Source organism: Narcine bancroftii, chromosome 1, assembly GCF_036971445.1.
Source record: "Narcine bancroftii isolate sNarBan1 chromosome 1, sNarBan1.hap1, whole genome shotgun sequence".
In the NCBI taxonomy this organism is placed as follows: domain Eukaryota; kingdom Metazoa; phylum Chordata; class Chondrichthyes; order Torpediniformes; family Narcinidae; genus Narcine; species Narcine bancroftii.
The window spans coordinates 329,534,207-329,550,252 of NC_091469.1; the positions used below are offsets into that span (position 1 = coordinate 329,534,207).

General features: G+C 36.5%; 1 protein-coding gene across 2 annotated transcripts in view; it reads left to right on the forward strand.

The window, feature by feature from the left end:
• LOC138748317 (probable thiopurine S-methyltransferase) overlaps positions 1-16,046 on the forward strand; it is a 53,656-nt gene that overhangs the window by 3,368 nt on the left and 34,242 nt on the right. Inside the window, exon 2 of one of the 2 annotated variants that reach the window (XM_069908297.1) lies at positions 14,190-14,328. In XM_069908297.1, the coding sequence (XP_069764398.1) occupies positions 14,195-14,328 (134 nt within the window). In that variant the 5' untranslated portion in view covers positions 14,190-14,194. The remainder of the gene's footprint in view (positions 1-14,189; positions 14,329-16,046) is intronic. The other variant, XM_069908287.1, reaches the window with a different exon arrangement.

Here is a 16,046-nt window from a genome sequence, read left to right on the forward strand (position 1 = left end):
TAAGGGTTTTTACCTGAACAGTTCCATATGTCACTGGTGTCATTGATATTCTCATAAGGCACACAATCCGAATCATTTTCCATAGAGAAAAACCAGGTAGGTGTTGCGGGATGCCAAACAACTATAGTATTCTTGAGCAGCTTAAGCCATTTACATCTGGAATCCCCCTTATAGTGACGGCCTTTAACCTTCCAAATGCATTCGTCACCCAATGGATGATTTGCAAGATGCCAAGTTTGAGGGGGGGGGGGGCGTTCAATTTTATTCGTTGTACCATTAAAGCGTAGAAGTTCCTATATATCCAAAGGCTCACCTTGCCAGGGCCAGGTACCATCTTTAGTTGGGCCTCCGCAAATCCAACAATTCTTCAACCCCAGCTAGTCAGCTGTTCGTTGACTTAAATCTACCCACTTATTGTCACCTAACCGGTGAGTAGCAGCCTGTCTGCAAGCATTAGCATATATATCCCCTTTATTCCTACTCCAGTTATAGCCCTGACTAATATTTTGCTTATAATTCTCCCACCATCTCCTTTCTACCATATTTTTGGCACTTGTCTTTTTAATACCCGTAGAGGGCGAGACGCAGACCCAAGCCACTCCCCTAAAGAGTTCTGCTTCCCTGGTCCATGTTGGAATCCTAAATTAAACCATAGTAAATAAGGTACCCCACTGTGAATGCACTTTATACCTGTGCCCTGTTTGCATTCTAAAGGTAAATTTGTCCATTCTTCAAAGTAACTATCACCTATGCTGCCCCTATACCAGGAGGACTGAATACATTGTGTACAATTGTTTCCCCTATGCAAGGAATAGGGGAGTGTGACAACCATTCGCATGAGAGGGCATTTCTCTGGAAGCAACTCGACAAGGATTTCTGAATCTTCAGCAGTCTGATTACTCAGTATCTCACCTCCTTCGTGATTATTTCTGTGCAGCAGTTTAAAAGTTTGAGTTTCAACACAGGATTTCTAACACTGAACTTTGACTTTCCAGAATTGTGTGCACGCGCACACATATTTTTGCATAGGTGGGGTTACGTTAACTAATGTGTTATATTATTGGTAGTTATTAATAAATGCATTGTTATTAAAATAAAACTCTTGGTGAATCTTTATTGCTGCTGGTCTGTGACGAAACAATATCAACAAGGACTGATGTACAAATGTCTCTATAGTAAAGACCAACTACTCACTAGAGATGGTGTTTAATGGTGAAGTGCAGGTCCTTCTACCTACCCAGGGAATTCACAGCCACTCTAATCACAGTAGATTATATTCCTCCATCTGCAAATGATGGGGAAGCATTGAAGGAGCTTTACAGGATCATCTTTGACACCCAGGCAACCACCACTGCCGCCGATGGCTACATGATTGTTACCAGTGACTTCAATCATGTCAAAATCCTTCTGAAGTTCCAACAACATGTCAACTTTACAACCAGGGGAGAGAATATCTTGCATCTGGTCTACGTAAATTTCCCTGGAGCAAACAAAGCTGTTCCCTACCACCACCCTGGATACTCAGACCACAATCCATCCTGATAATCCCTGCCAACAGGCCACCGGTAAAATGAGTCAAACCAGTTCACAGGTAGATCAGTACCTGGCCAGAGGAACCCACAGCAGCGCTGCAAGACTGCTTTGAAACCACAGACTAGTATGGATTCAGGAAGGCAGCCACCTACAATGGCCACATCAACATTGACAAGTGTACAGGCCCAATGACTAGTTACATCAGCAAATGTATTAAGGATGTCATGGTGATCAAATGCTACACAGCATTTGAATGGATTTAGTATTTACAGTTCTGGAAGGGATTGCCTATCAGATGGTTAATATGTCAAAACAAATATCAGATCAAATGAATCAAGGATTTATGGAGGAGAAAATGAAGATGCATACTTTGTGAAGAAATGTCAAATATGAAGCAAGATATGAATGTAGTCAAAAGTGACATTAACAGATGTATAAAATCTGTTGATACTGTACAAGAAAATTTTAAGAGAATTGGGACAGCTTTTTCTGAGTGTCAAAGTCAAGTGGAGCGTAATAGAGCAAAAATAGAAAAAGTGGAAGGATCTTTCATAGATTGGGGAATTCAAAAAAGAGACTTATTGAAGAAGATTAATTCTTTGGAAAATCAGAATCTGAGAAATAATGTGAAGATAGTTGGTCTTCCAGATTCTATAAAATTCTTTAAATGCTGGATCCCAGAAGTTTTGGGTAAAGAGTTCTTTCCTGAAGGTTTGGAGTTAGATAGGGCTCATAGAGCTCTGAGAAGAAAACCGCTTCCTGGACAACCGCTGAGAGCAGTTTTGATTCGTTGTTTAAAATACCAGGATAGAGAAATGATTTTACATATGGCAGTACAAAAAGCAGGACAAAACCAATTCCCATTAATGGTTCAAAATAACAGAGTGCTTTTTTATGCTGATTTGAGTCAGGAAGTTATTCGTAGACGGCGAGAATTCAATACGGCTAAAGATGTTCTGTGGTGTAAAGGTTATAAGTTTGCTTTTCGTTACCCTGCCATTTTGAAGGTTTTTTATGGAAACTTTCAATCTCAATTTTTTGAAAATAATCACGATGCCTTAGTTTTTGTGAACTCCCTGCCGGAATTGAGAAGAAATGGTCATTCTCCGCCTTTGTCTCCTAAAAGGAGATTAAATGGAAATGGCAGTGAAAATGGAAAGAATGGAAAAAATGGAAAGAAAGAAGAAATACAGAATCCTCTTGATATTGAAGATTTGGAGCAATCGTTGGGTTTGGAGTTACTGGGTTGAGGATATGGACTATATTTGAATGTGTTTATATAATAAATATGTATCTGGTTTGGGGGGGGTGGTGGATGACACTGAAAACTTTGCTAGTCATCTGCCACCAGTGGGTTTTCCACACATAGTTTTTTAGGGTAATACTGCCTTTGGGTGGTTTTTCTTTTGTATGTGTTTTTTTTTAATTTTTGGGTTTTTTTAAGAGGAGTTTTTTCCTCTTTTTTTTATTTTTGAAGGATTACAAAGGGAAGCATTATTTTATAGAGTTTAATTTTTTAGTGTGTGTATTAACCAATAGTTAAAATTATGTCTAGATTGAACTTCACAATTTTTAATGTTCAGGGGTTAAATAATTCAATAAAGAGAAAGAGAGTATTGGCAAATATAAAAAAGATGAAAATTGATATTGCTTTTTTTTTTACAAGAAACTCATTTGACTGAGGAACATTTTAAATTGAAAAGAGACTGGGTTGGTCAAGTTTTTTATTCTTTTAATTCTAAAGCTAAAGGAGTAGCGATTTTAATTCATAAGAACTTACCATTTGAATTGGATCTACTGAAGGGAATGCTGGTAGAGTTTTAATTGTAAAATTTTTGCGGAATTTTGGACACTGCTTAATTTATATCCACCCAATACAGATAATGAGTGATTTATTTCAGAAGCTTTTTTCTTGTTAAATCAGGCTAATGAGAATACTTTAGTGGGTGGAGATTTCAATTGTGTTTTGGATCGTTTATTAGATAGAAATCCGAAGAGTATAAGGAAGTCAAAGATGGCAATACAACTTAACGCATTAATGAAAGATTTAAATTTGGTTGATATTTGGAGAAAAGTTAATCCTACAGAGAAAGGTTTTTCTTTTTATTCTTCAAGACATGACTCATTTTCCAGAATTGATTTATTTTTGGTATCAGCACATCTTCAGAGTAAGGTACTGCAAACTGAATATAAAAGTAGAGTTATATCAGATCGGTCATTATTAATTTTCTCTTGTGAAAGTTCGGAGATAGTACGTTTGACGTATAGATGGAGGTTTAATGCAATGTTATTGAAAAAAACAGAGTTTGTTACCTTTGTAAAAGAGCATATTTCTTTATTTTTGACCAAAAATGTTAATTCTGTAAAGAGTCCTTTTGTAGTGTGGGATGCTTTAAAAGCTTATTTGAGGGCGGGGGGGGGGGGGGGGGAGTCACGTGATGGAGTAGTGGCCGGACGGTGAACTCCAGCCTCTCCAGAAAAGTCAAAAAAAACAAAGAAAAACACAAAGGCACAGAAATAAAAGTTAAAGAAAAGTGAGTATAAAGGTGGAAAGAAGATGGCGACAAAAAAAGAAAAATCGAAATCAACGGTAAGAAGAGAGGAAGAGAAAACAACGGAGGAAGAAGGAGAAGGCCTTACCTGTTCGAAGAGGCCCGCGGTGGAGAGAGAAACCCGCTCCCTCAGGTCGGTAGAAAGTGGACTACAAAAATGGCTCGTTGAGCCGAGTAAAAGTGCGCAAACGCGCATGAGAAAAAACACACCGACGGGAGGGGTGACCAGCTGGGGAGTCGATCTCCACAGCCGGCAACGACAGTTGCAGAACACCTACAGCAAGAAGAGAACACAGAAGACAATGAAAACAAGAAAGAAGAGAAGAAAAGGGCAACAAAGAAACAACAGATGGCCAACCCAGAGGAAGAAGAAGAGGAAGAGTAGAGTGAAATAGAAGAAGAAGGGAAAGGCAAGATAAAGGATATACTTTCTCTTATTAAAGAATACATGGAGTCATTTAAAGAATGGCAAACACAGGAATTTAATGATTTAAGAAGAAGAATAAACAATGAAGAGAAAATGAATAAAATAGATATGACCTTAACAGAAATGGGAAAGAAAATGGACAAGATGGAAGAGCGGGAAGCAGCACTAGAAATGAAGGTAGAGGACTTAAAAAAGAAATTAGAGGGATCTAATAAAAAAGTTATAGAGACACAAGAACTGTTAGCTCAGAAAATAGATATAATGGAAAATTATAACAGAAGAAATAACATAAAGATAGTGGGCCTTAAGGAAGATGAAGAAGGCAAGAATATGAGAGAGTTTATAAAAGATTGGATCCCTAGGATCCTAGGATGTCCAGAACTACAGCAAGAAATGGAAATAGAAAGGGCACATAGAGCATTGGCCTTTAAACCACAGCCACAACAAAAACCAAGATCTATTTTAGTAAAATTCCTAAGATATACTACAAGAGAAAAGGTACTGGAGAAGACAATGGAAAAAGTAAGAGAGGGCAACAAGCCACTGGAGTACAAAGGGCAAAAAATCTTCATTTATCCAGATATAAGTTTTGAACTCCTAAAGAAGAGAAAGGAGTTCAATATAGCAAAGGCGATTTTATGGAAGAAAGGGTATAAATTTATACTAAAGCATCCAGCGGTATTGAAAATATTTGTTCCAGGACAACAAAACAGACTATTCTCAGATCCAGAAGAAGCACGAAAATTTGCAGAACAATTACAAAATAGACTGAGGGATGAAGACGTATAATGAGAGTAAAAATGACCACGATTTATATGTATGTGGGTAAAGAGGTGTAAGTGTCTATATGTATAATGTGCATACGTGAATGTATCTGTATTTAGAGGAAAATATAGATAGTATAGACAAGAATTAATAAGGGAAGGAAATGGAATAGAGGGAATAAGGAGGGAACTAAAAAAGAGTGACCTTTGTTACATATGAAAAGTGAAATCTTTTCTGGGGGAGGCTGGGTGGGGAGGAGTTGCGGTCACTGCAAAATCAGCTGACGCTTGCGAGTGAATTCGCAAACCCAAATGGAGAGGGGAGATGTGGTTGTCTGACAAGGGATAAAGGACAACTCAGGAGGGGAAGGGGAGATTGGGGCTAAAGAAGTTTTAAATAGGAGAATAAGGAAAATGTTTGATGTTTTAGGAATGTTGTCTTATAAAGGGTTTAAAATAAGAAAACAGAAATGGAAAAGGAGGAAAGGTAATGATGGAAAAACGGAAAGGGAAGATAAACAAAGTATAAAATGGCTACGTTGAACTATATGACTTTAAATATTAATGGAATACATAACCAAATTAAAAGGAAGAAACTGCTAAATTTACTGAAAAAAGAAAAAATTGATATAGCATTTGTGCAAGAAACACACTTAACTGAATTGGAGCACAAGAAATTAAAGAGAGATTGGGTAGGACATGTAACAGCAGCATCGTATAATTCAAAAGCAAGAGGAGTGGCTATATTAATTAGTAAAAATGTGCCATTTAAAATAGAAGAGAAAATAATAGATCCAGCAGGGAGATATGTAATGATAAAATGTCAGATATATTCGGAGTTTTGGAATCTACTCAATGTATATTCACCTAACGAAGAAGATCAAAAGTTTATGCAAGATATCTTTTTGAAGGTAGCAAATACGCAAGGGAACATATTAATAGGAGGGGATTTCAACCTGAATTTGGATTCAAATATGGATAAAACTGGGAAAAAAATTAACAGAAAGAACAAAGTAACCAAATTTATAATTAAATCAATGGAAGAAATGCAACTTTTGGATATATGGAGGAAACAACACCCAAAAGAAAAGGAATATTCATATTACTCGGCTAGACATAAAACATACTCAAGAATAGACCTATTTTTGTTATCAGCTAGTATGCAAGATAGAGTAAGAAAAACAGAATATAAAGCTAGAATACTATTGGACCATTCACCCTTAATATTGACAGTAAAGCTAGAGGACATCCCTCCAAAAATGTATAGATGGAGATTAAACCCCATGTTACTTAAAAGGCAGGATTTTAGAGAATTTATTGAAAAACAAATAAAAATGTATTTTGAAATAAATACGGAATCAGTGGAAGATAAGTTTATACTATGGGATGCAATGAAAGCATTCATTAGAGGGCAAATAATAAGTAATGTAACCAAGATGAAGAAGGACTATAATCAGGAAACAGAGCAGTTGGAAAGGGAAAGAGTAAATATAGAAAGAAAATTAGCAATGAAGGAAGATACAACTAAAAGAAGAGAATTGGCGGATAAAAAAATAAAATATGAAACACTACAAACATATAAGGTGGAGAAGAATATAATGAAGACAAAACAGAAATATTATGAACTGGGTGAAAAAACGCACATAATCCTAGCATGGCAGCTTAAGACAGAACAAGCTAAGAAAATGGTATTGGCATCAAGGAAAAAAGACAAACAAATTACATATAATCCAAAAGAAATTAAGGAAAACTTTAGAGAATTCTATGAACAATTATACCGAACTGAAAACGAAGGGAAAGAAGACAAAATAGATGAATTTCTGACTAAAATTGAACTACCAAAACTACAAATAGAGGAACAAAATAAATTAACAGAACCATTTGGAACAGTAGAAATACAAGAGATAATTAAAAAATTACCAAATAATAGACACCAATTCCCAATAGAATTCTACAAAACATTTAAAGACTTATTAATTCCGCCCCTCCTGGATGTAATCAACCAGATTGATGAAACACAAAGCTTACCAGATTCATGTAAAACAGCAATAATTACAGTAATACTAAAGCAAGGGAAAGATCCACTCTCACCAGCGTCATATAGACCAATATCTTTACTAAACACAGATTATAAGATCTTCTTCTTCTTTCTTCTTCTTTGGCTTGGGTTCGCGGACGAAGATTTATGGAGGGGGTAAAAAAGTCCACGTCAGCTGCAGGCTCGTTTGTGGCTGACCAGTCCGATGCGGGACAGGCAGACACGATTGCAGCGGTTGCAAGGGAAAATTGGTTGGTTGGGGTTGGGTGTTGGGTTTTTCCTCCTTTGCCTTTTGTCAGTGAGGTGGGCTCTGCGGTCTTCTTCAAAGGAGGCTGCTGCCCGCCAAACTGTGAGGCGCCAAGATGCACGGTTTGAGGCGTTATCAGCCCACTGGCGGTGGTCAATGTGGCAGGCACCAAGAGATTTCTTTAGGCAGTCCTTGTACCTTTTCTTTGGTGCACCTCTGTCACGGTGGCCAGTGGAGAGCTCGCCATATAATACGATCTTGGGAAGGCGATGGTCCTCCATTCTGGAGACGTGACCCATCCAGCGCAGCTGGATCTTCAGCAGCGTGGACTCGATGCTGTCGACCTCTGCCATCTCGAGTACCTCGACGTTAGGGGTGTGAGCGCTCCAATGGATGTTGAGGATAATAGCTAAACTATTAGCAAACAGATTAGCAGAGCATGTACCGAAAATGGTAAATTTAGACCAAACTAGATTTATCAAAAAAAGATGCACAACAGACAATATTTGTAAATTTATTAACTTAATTCATGCAGTAGAAGGAAATAAAGCACCTACAGTAGCAGTTGCTTTAGACGCAGAGAAGGCCTTTGACAGAGTAGAATGGAATTATTTGTTCAAAGTATTGCAAAAATTCAATTTACCGGAGAAGTATATTAATTGGATTAAAGCATTATATAAGGGACCGTTAGCGAAAGTGACAGTAAATGGACATGTATCAAAGCAATTTAACTTAAGCAGGTCAACGCGGCAGGGATGGCCACTATCACCTTTATTGTTTGCGTTAGCTATAGAACCACTTGCAGAATTGATAAGAATAGATAATAATATAAAAGGAATAAAAATAAAAGACAAGGAATATAAAATCAGTCTATTTGCGGATGATGTTATAGTGTACTTAACAGAACCAGAACTATCAATAAAAGAATTATATAAGAAATTGAAGGAATATGGAGAAGTGTCGGGTTACAAGATAAACGTAAATAAATGTGAAGCAATGCCTATGAATAATGCGGATTTCTCAAAATTTAAGAAGGAATCTCCATTTAGATGGCAAATGCAGGCAATAAGATACCTAGGTGTACAAATAAACAAAAATCCCGGCCAACTATATAAACTCAATTATTATCCACTAATGAAAAAATTACAGGACGATTTAGAGCATTGGAAAGATTTACCACTAACACTAATAGGAAGGATAAACTGTATTAAAATGAACATTTTTCCAAGGATATTATACTTATTCCAGGCATTGCCAATACAACTGACAGAAAAATTCTTCAAGGAGTTGAATAAAATAATAAGGAAATTTTTATGGAGAGGGGGGAAACCGAGGATAGCACTAGATAAATTAACAGAATGGTATAAACAAGGAGGCTTACAACTGCCAAACTTTAAAAATTGTTATAGAGCCGCACAATTAAGATACCTATCAGATTTTTATCAAACAAGGGAAAAACCAGACTGGACGAGATTAGAATTAGATAAAATAGGGGAAAAGATACCTGAACACATATATAAATGGGATGAAAAATTGGTACAACATAGAAGTTCTCCAGTATTACATCATCTCCTGAATATTTGGAAGAAGATTCATGTAGAAAGAAATAAAACAAATTATCACTTACCAAAACTAATATTGACGCAAAACAAGTTACTCCCCTTTACAATTGATAACGTTTCCTTTAGAGAATGGGAAAAAAAAGGGATTAAAAGAATAGAAAATTGTTTTTCAGGAAATAGATTCTTATCCTTTGAACAAATGAAAGATAAGTACAATATAACTCAAGATACAGCGCTGGCATATTACCAATTGAGATCCTACTTGAAGGATAAATTAGGAAGCAGTTTGAGTTTGCCAGAGGCAAGTAACCTTGAATATGTGATTACAGATACAATGATAATCAAAAGATTTATAACAAATATGTATATTAAACTGCAAGAAAAGGAGAATGAGGAAACAAATGATAAAACTAAACAAAAATGGGAACAAGATTTAAATATAAAGATAAAAAAGGAAACATGGGAGAAATTATGTTCTGGAACGATGAGAAATACAATAAGTACGTATGATACAATATAACTGGATACACAGACTATACATTACACGTCAAAAGTTAAATAAATGGGACCCAACAGTATCTGATAGATGTTTTCGATGTAAAAAAGAAATGGGAACAACAATTCATGCAATCTGGACATGTGAGAAAGTAGAAAAATTTTGGGAAGATCTCAATCAGATATTAAATAAAATAACAGAAAACAATATACCAAAGAATCCAGAGATCTTTCTCCTAAGTAACATAAAAAACAAAGAATTTGGAATTGATTTGGAAGATGCACAAAAAAGATTTGTTAAGATAGCCCTAGCCGTAGCAAAAAAATGTATTATGTCAACCTGGAAATTGGAAGATAATTTGAAAATACAACAATGGTATATAGAAATGAATAAATGTATTCCATTAGAAAAAATAACATATATTTAAGAAATAATATTGAAATATTCGAACAAATATGGGAGCTTTACATTAAATACAATAGCGAAAACCTACCGGGGACAATCATTACCTAAGTTGATGGAAGGAGAAGGAAAGAAAAGAATGGACTCAGTAGAATTTCTGGTGTATTTTTGTTGAGTGACAACATTGTCTGACTGGTTTAATGTATCCTAGATTGTATACCTTAAATGGATGGGAGGGGGGTGGGTTGGGAGGAGGGAGGTGGGGGGGGAGAAAATGTCACTGTATATGTGTGAAAAGGAAAAAGTGTGTATCATGGCTAATGTGATTTATGGTGTGAAAAATAAAAAAATTTTAAGAAAGCTTATTTGAGGCGACAGATCATTAGCTATTCTACGAAAGTTAAGAAACAATATATGGCAGAAAGTTTACAGTTGAAAAATCAGATTGCTGAACTAGAGGTTGACTTTCAGAAAGATATAACAGAAGATTTTTTAAAAAGCCCTATTAATGAAGTTAAAGTTACACTATAATACTTCGCAAACTTACCAGTTTGAGCGCTTAATAGATCTAAACAACGTTATTATGAGTTGGGGGAAAGGACTCACAAGGTACTTGCCTGGCAAATTAAAGCTGATCAGGCGTCTTGGACTATTAATGCTGTTAAGGAGAATTCAATAATTACCTATAAGCCTCAGGAAATTAATGACCAGTTTTATTAATTTTATCAAAAATTATATACTTCTGAGGGGAAACAGGATAATGGTCCTATTGATTCTTACTTATCTAAATTAACGTTACCGGTACTAGATGAGAAAGATATTCAGGTGTTGGAATCTACATTTACGGATTTTGAAATCAAGGAAGCTATTCAGGAAATGCCTAATGGTAAGTCCCCAGGAGATGATGGGTTTCCTGTGGAATTCTATAAACTTTTTTATGATGAATTTTCTAATATATTTGGGGAAGTGTTAAATCAAGTTACTGAAGATCAGAAGTTACCAAAAACGTGTTTGAGTGCTTTAATAACTGTTATCCCAAAGAAATACAGATCCTTTACAGGTATCTTCATGTAGACCTATTTCTTTATTGAATGTAGACTATAAAATTATGGCGAAAGTATTAGCTACAGACTTGCTAAATATTGACCTAAATTAGTACATATTGATCAAACAGGTTTTATTAAGAATCGAAATGCCTCAGATAATATACTTCAATTGCTTACTTTGATCAATGCTTATCAGCGGCAACCTAATCATCCTATGGTAGTTGCACTAGATGCCAAAAAAGCTTTTGATAGGGTTGAATGGGGCTTTTTATTTAAAGTGTTAGAGAAATTTAAATTTGGCCCTTTCTTTATTGGTTGGGTTAAGGCCTTATATATGAATCCGATTGCTAGGGTGGTGACAAATGGACAGACATTTTTTACCTTTTAAATTGACTCGATCAACCTGTCAGGGCTGCCCATTGTTGCCAGCCCTATTTGCATTGGCTATAGAACTGTTAGCACAGGTTATTAGACAAAATGAGGATATTAGAGGGATGAGGATTGAGGATGAAGAATATAAAATTAATCTTTTTGCAGACGATGTGTTGATATATTTGATAGAGCCTGAGAGATCGTTGAAACAGTTACAGGAGTGTTTATCGAAATTTGGAGAATTGTCGGGATATAAAGTTAACTGGGATACAAGTAAAATTTTGCCAATTGGAGTAGAAGATTATTCTGAATTTAAAAATATTACAAAATTAAGATGGACGGATAAAATCAAATACTTAGGTGTGTTTGTGGACAATGACATCAATCGTTATATCAATTAAATTATGTACCTATATTGAGGTGGATTAAAGCAGACTTAACTAAATGGAAAGATCTCCCATTAACTCTAATTGGACGTGTTAATTGTATTAAGATGAATATCTTTCCTCAAATTCAATATTTATTTCAATCCATACCTTGTTTGCTTTCAAAGAATTTTTTTCAGGATTTGAATAAAGCAATACGAGAGTTTTTGTGGAAAGGTAAATTAGCTCGAGTAGTGTTGCACAAACTTACTTGGAAATATGCATTGGGTGGCTTACAACTGCCACATTTTCAAAATTATTGTGAGGCAGCTCAGTTGAAGTTTATTAGTAGACTGATGGATTTGGATCAACCTCCGAGTTGGGCTAAGGTGGAGATATCATGTCTACCTAGAACGGAGATACATGAATTTATATTCTGTTGGAATTTGATTTTATTACTGGAATATGATATGTGAATACTGAAAAATTTATTAAAAAAATAAAATTTTAGGGTCGAAAGATAAATTACCAATTTTAACTCCATTATACAATATTCGGCTTATTTCTTTTTCAATATTTAATAGTTATTTAAAGATTTGGAATTCTAAAGGTATAAAGACAATACAGGACTGTTTTGTAGAGGGACAATTTCTTTTATCCATTTGAGAGAATGATTTGAAATACCTTTAAATTCTTTATTTGTGTATTATCAGCTTAGGGCTTTGATAAAAGATAATTATGGTAGAGAGATGTATTTACTGACTTTGTTGAAATTTGAATCTTTGACTTCTACTTTACCAAAGAAGGGTTATGTTTCAGTTATGTATAATTTATTACAGGACAATATAGATAAACCAGATTAGGAAAAATCTAAACTCAAATGGGAGACTGATTTAGTGTTTACTTTTCCTTAAGATGATTAGGCGAACATGTGTGAGGACAATGTAATTAAATTGACTAATGTAAGATATAGTATGATCAATTATAATTTTTTACATCAATTGTACTTGACCCCGGAAAAGTTTTTTTAAAAATGGGTTTAGTAATTCAGATTCTTGCTTTAGATGTGGTTTATGTATTGGTACTTTTTTACATGCAGTTTGAACTTGTGTGAAAGTCCAACCATTTTGGCAAGAAATTAAAACAGTTTTGAAAAAGTTGTATAATTTTAAACTACCTTTGGATCCAACAATTTTTTTGTTGGGAGATTTGTATTCATTAAGGGGAATGGGTTTTGATAAAGTTCAAATTGCTTTTGTACGTTTGGTGTTGTCGGTAGCGTGTAAATGCGTTGCTAGTACTTGGAAAGATGATGTAGAAATTAATATAGTATGCTGGCATAATGAATTGAAAGCTTGTATCATTATGGAAAAAATTACTTATAATTTACATGACAATTATTCTTTTTTTGTTGATAAGTGGTCTCCGTATTTGAAATATATGCAATTGGATGTATTTTGAACTATTATTAACATTTATTTAAAAAATTATATATATGATTTATATTTTTGGCTCCCCTTAAGGGAGCTAGCTGAAGGGCTGGGGGAGGGGGGGTGGGGGGAGGGGTTTTTTCTTTTTCTTTTTTTTTGGTTTTTATGTTTGTTGTGTTTTGTTTTTCTTTATATATAAATCTTTGTAAAATTACTTTGTTTGAATATTTAGATTGTATGTTATACTTTTTACTTATCTTTTAAATAAAGTTTAAAAAACAGAGTTTTTATCCTTTTTTATAACCTTAATTTTATCTTTAACTTGTATAAAATCTTCCTAAGTTGAAACAATCTCTCCAAAGCTTATCTGTGTTTGTTTTACAACACTCGCTAATTCATTGCTGACATCAATCTTCTCATTCAAAGTCCAATCTCTGACCTTACTTAAAAATCTGTTTTCTTTGGCCCTCTGCCATCTTCACCATCCAAAAGGCTGATTACAAACACTGCTGCTCCCAGCAACTCAACTCTCCGATGGCCTCTGTTGTCACTTGAGGTTTGGGACTTCTCTACGTCAGAGGCCTCTTCTCATATCCAGGAACAACACCTTCATCGGTTCCAGCAACAACAGTTCCTTTCTTCAAAGGCATTTTAAAAAGTAAATGGACTATTCTTATCTTCTTCCTTTGTATTTTAATCTTTGTTTACTTTAGCTAAATAATCATTTTCTTCTATTTTCCCAGGAGTTTTAAGATCTCACGTCCTATGTCCTCCACGTCTCATGACCCCCTACACTACCAAAAATTAACCAGAAAGCTGAATTTCAATTGTTCATGATTGAAAACAGAAAATAGTAGTGACATTTGACATAGGTTTTCCTTGCTTAAAACAAAGATCTGTCTTTTTTCCTTCAGATAAATATCTGAATGTTTGTATAATATTTGTTTTCCTGAAGCAGCAATGAGTACTGAAATACCCAAGGGAAAAAAACTGAACAGATACGGAGAATTAGAAAATATTGAACTGACTGTGGAAGACTGGATTACATGTTGGGAAAAGAAACACATTGGTTTTCATAAGAATGAAATTCACAGGTGAATGCAGATTTTCACTTCCAGACGAAAAGGTATTATGATGTTTGAAGATTACATTTATTGAATTTTCCATGTGATGAGGTTTGATTGTCAGGTTAATTGCTCCGGACAATATGGTTGGGTTGATTATCTAAAATCAATGCGTAGATGATGAGAAGAGTAAGTATGATGCCGACTAGGGAAAGCACCTTGTATTCTGCCTGGGAAGTCTGCAACCCAATGAATTCTCCATTTTCAGGTAACCCACATGGCCTGGGTTCCTTCTTCTCTCCTTCTCTTCCACACAGGACCCTTCATTCCAGCCCATCCCACCTCCCTTACCTAGTTTCTTTCCCTTTCCTTACTTAGCTCTATGTCCCCTTCATACACATAATCTTCCCAATTATTTCCCTATCCCATCCCACTACTATTCCCATCATCTCCTCCTTATCAAGTTCTGGTCATCACTTTCCTCATAAGATTGCATAATTTCCAGCCCTTTGTTGTCTCTACTTCTGTTGCTATCTCTATCCTTTCCTACCCCACCTGACTCCAGCTGCCCATCATTATCTTATCTGCACCCACCAATCTCTTGTCAGCTCTTACCTCTGACCCTCCCACTCGCCTGTTTTTTTTTAACTGGCTATCTTCTCTTTCTACAGACCAGAAACTTCAAATGACCATTTCCCTCCACTGATAATATTTTTTCACCGAGTTCCCTTTTTGTACTATATAAAGTTCTTATCTTTGGCTTGGCTTCGCGGACGAAGATTTATGGAGGGGGTAAAAAGTCCACGTCAGCTGCAGGCTCGTTTGTGGCTGACCAGTCCAATGCGGGACAGGCAGACACGATTGCAGCGGTTGCAAGGGAAAATTGGTTGGTTGGGGTTGGGTGTTGGGTTTTTCCTCCTTTGCCTTTTGTCAGTGAGGTGGGCTCTGCGGTCTTCTTCAAAGGAGGCTGCTGCCCGCCAAACTGTGAGGCGCCAAGATGCACGGTTTGAGGCGTTATCAGCCCACTGGCGGTGGTCAATGTGGCAGGCACCAAGAGATTTCTTTAGGCAGTCCTTGTACCTTTTCTTTGGTGCACCTCTGTCACGGTGGCCAGTGGAGAGCTCGCCATATAATACGATCTTGGGAAGGCGATGGTCCTCCATTCTGGAGACGTGACCCATCCAGCGCAGCTGGATCTTCAGCAGCGTGGACTCGATGCTGTCGACCTCTGCCATCTCGAGTACCTCGACGTTAGGGGTGTGAGCGCTCCAATGGATGTTGAGGATGGAGCGGAGACAACGCTGGTGGAAGTGTTCTAGGAGCCGTAGGTGGTGCCGGTAGAGGACCCATGATTCGGAGCCGAACAGGAGTGTGGGTATGACAACGGCTCTGTATACGCTTATCTTTGTGAGGTTTTTCAGTTGGTTGTTTTTCCAGACTCTTTTGTGTAGTCTTCCAAAGGCGCTATTTGCCTTGGCGAGTCTGTTGTCTATCTCATTGTCGATCCTTGCATCTGATGAAATGGTGCAGCCGAGATAGGTAAACTGGTTGACCGTTTTGAGTTTTGTGTGCCCGATGGAGATGTGGGGGGGCTGGTAGTCATGGTGGGGAGCTGGCTGATGGAGGACCTCAGTTTTCTTCAGGCTGACTTCCAGGCCAAACATTTTGGCAGTTTCCGCAAAGCAGGACGTCAAGCGCTGAAGAGCTGGCTCTGAATGGGCAACTAAAGCGGCATCATCTGCAAAGAG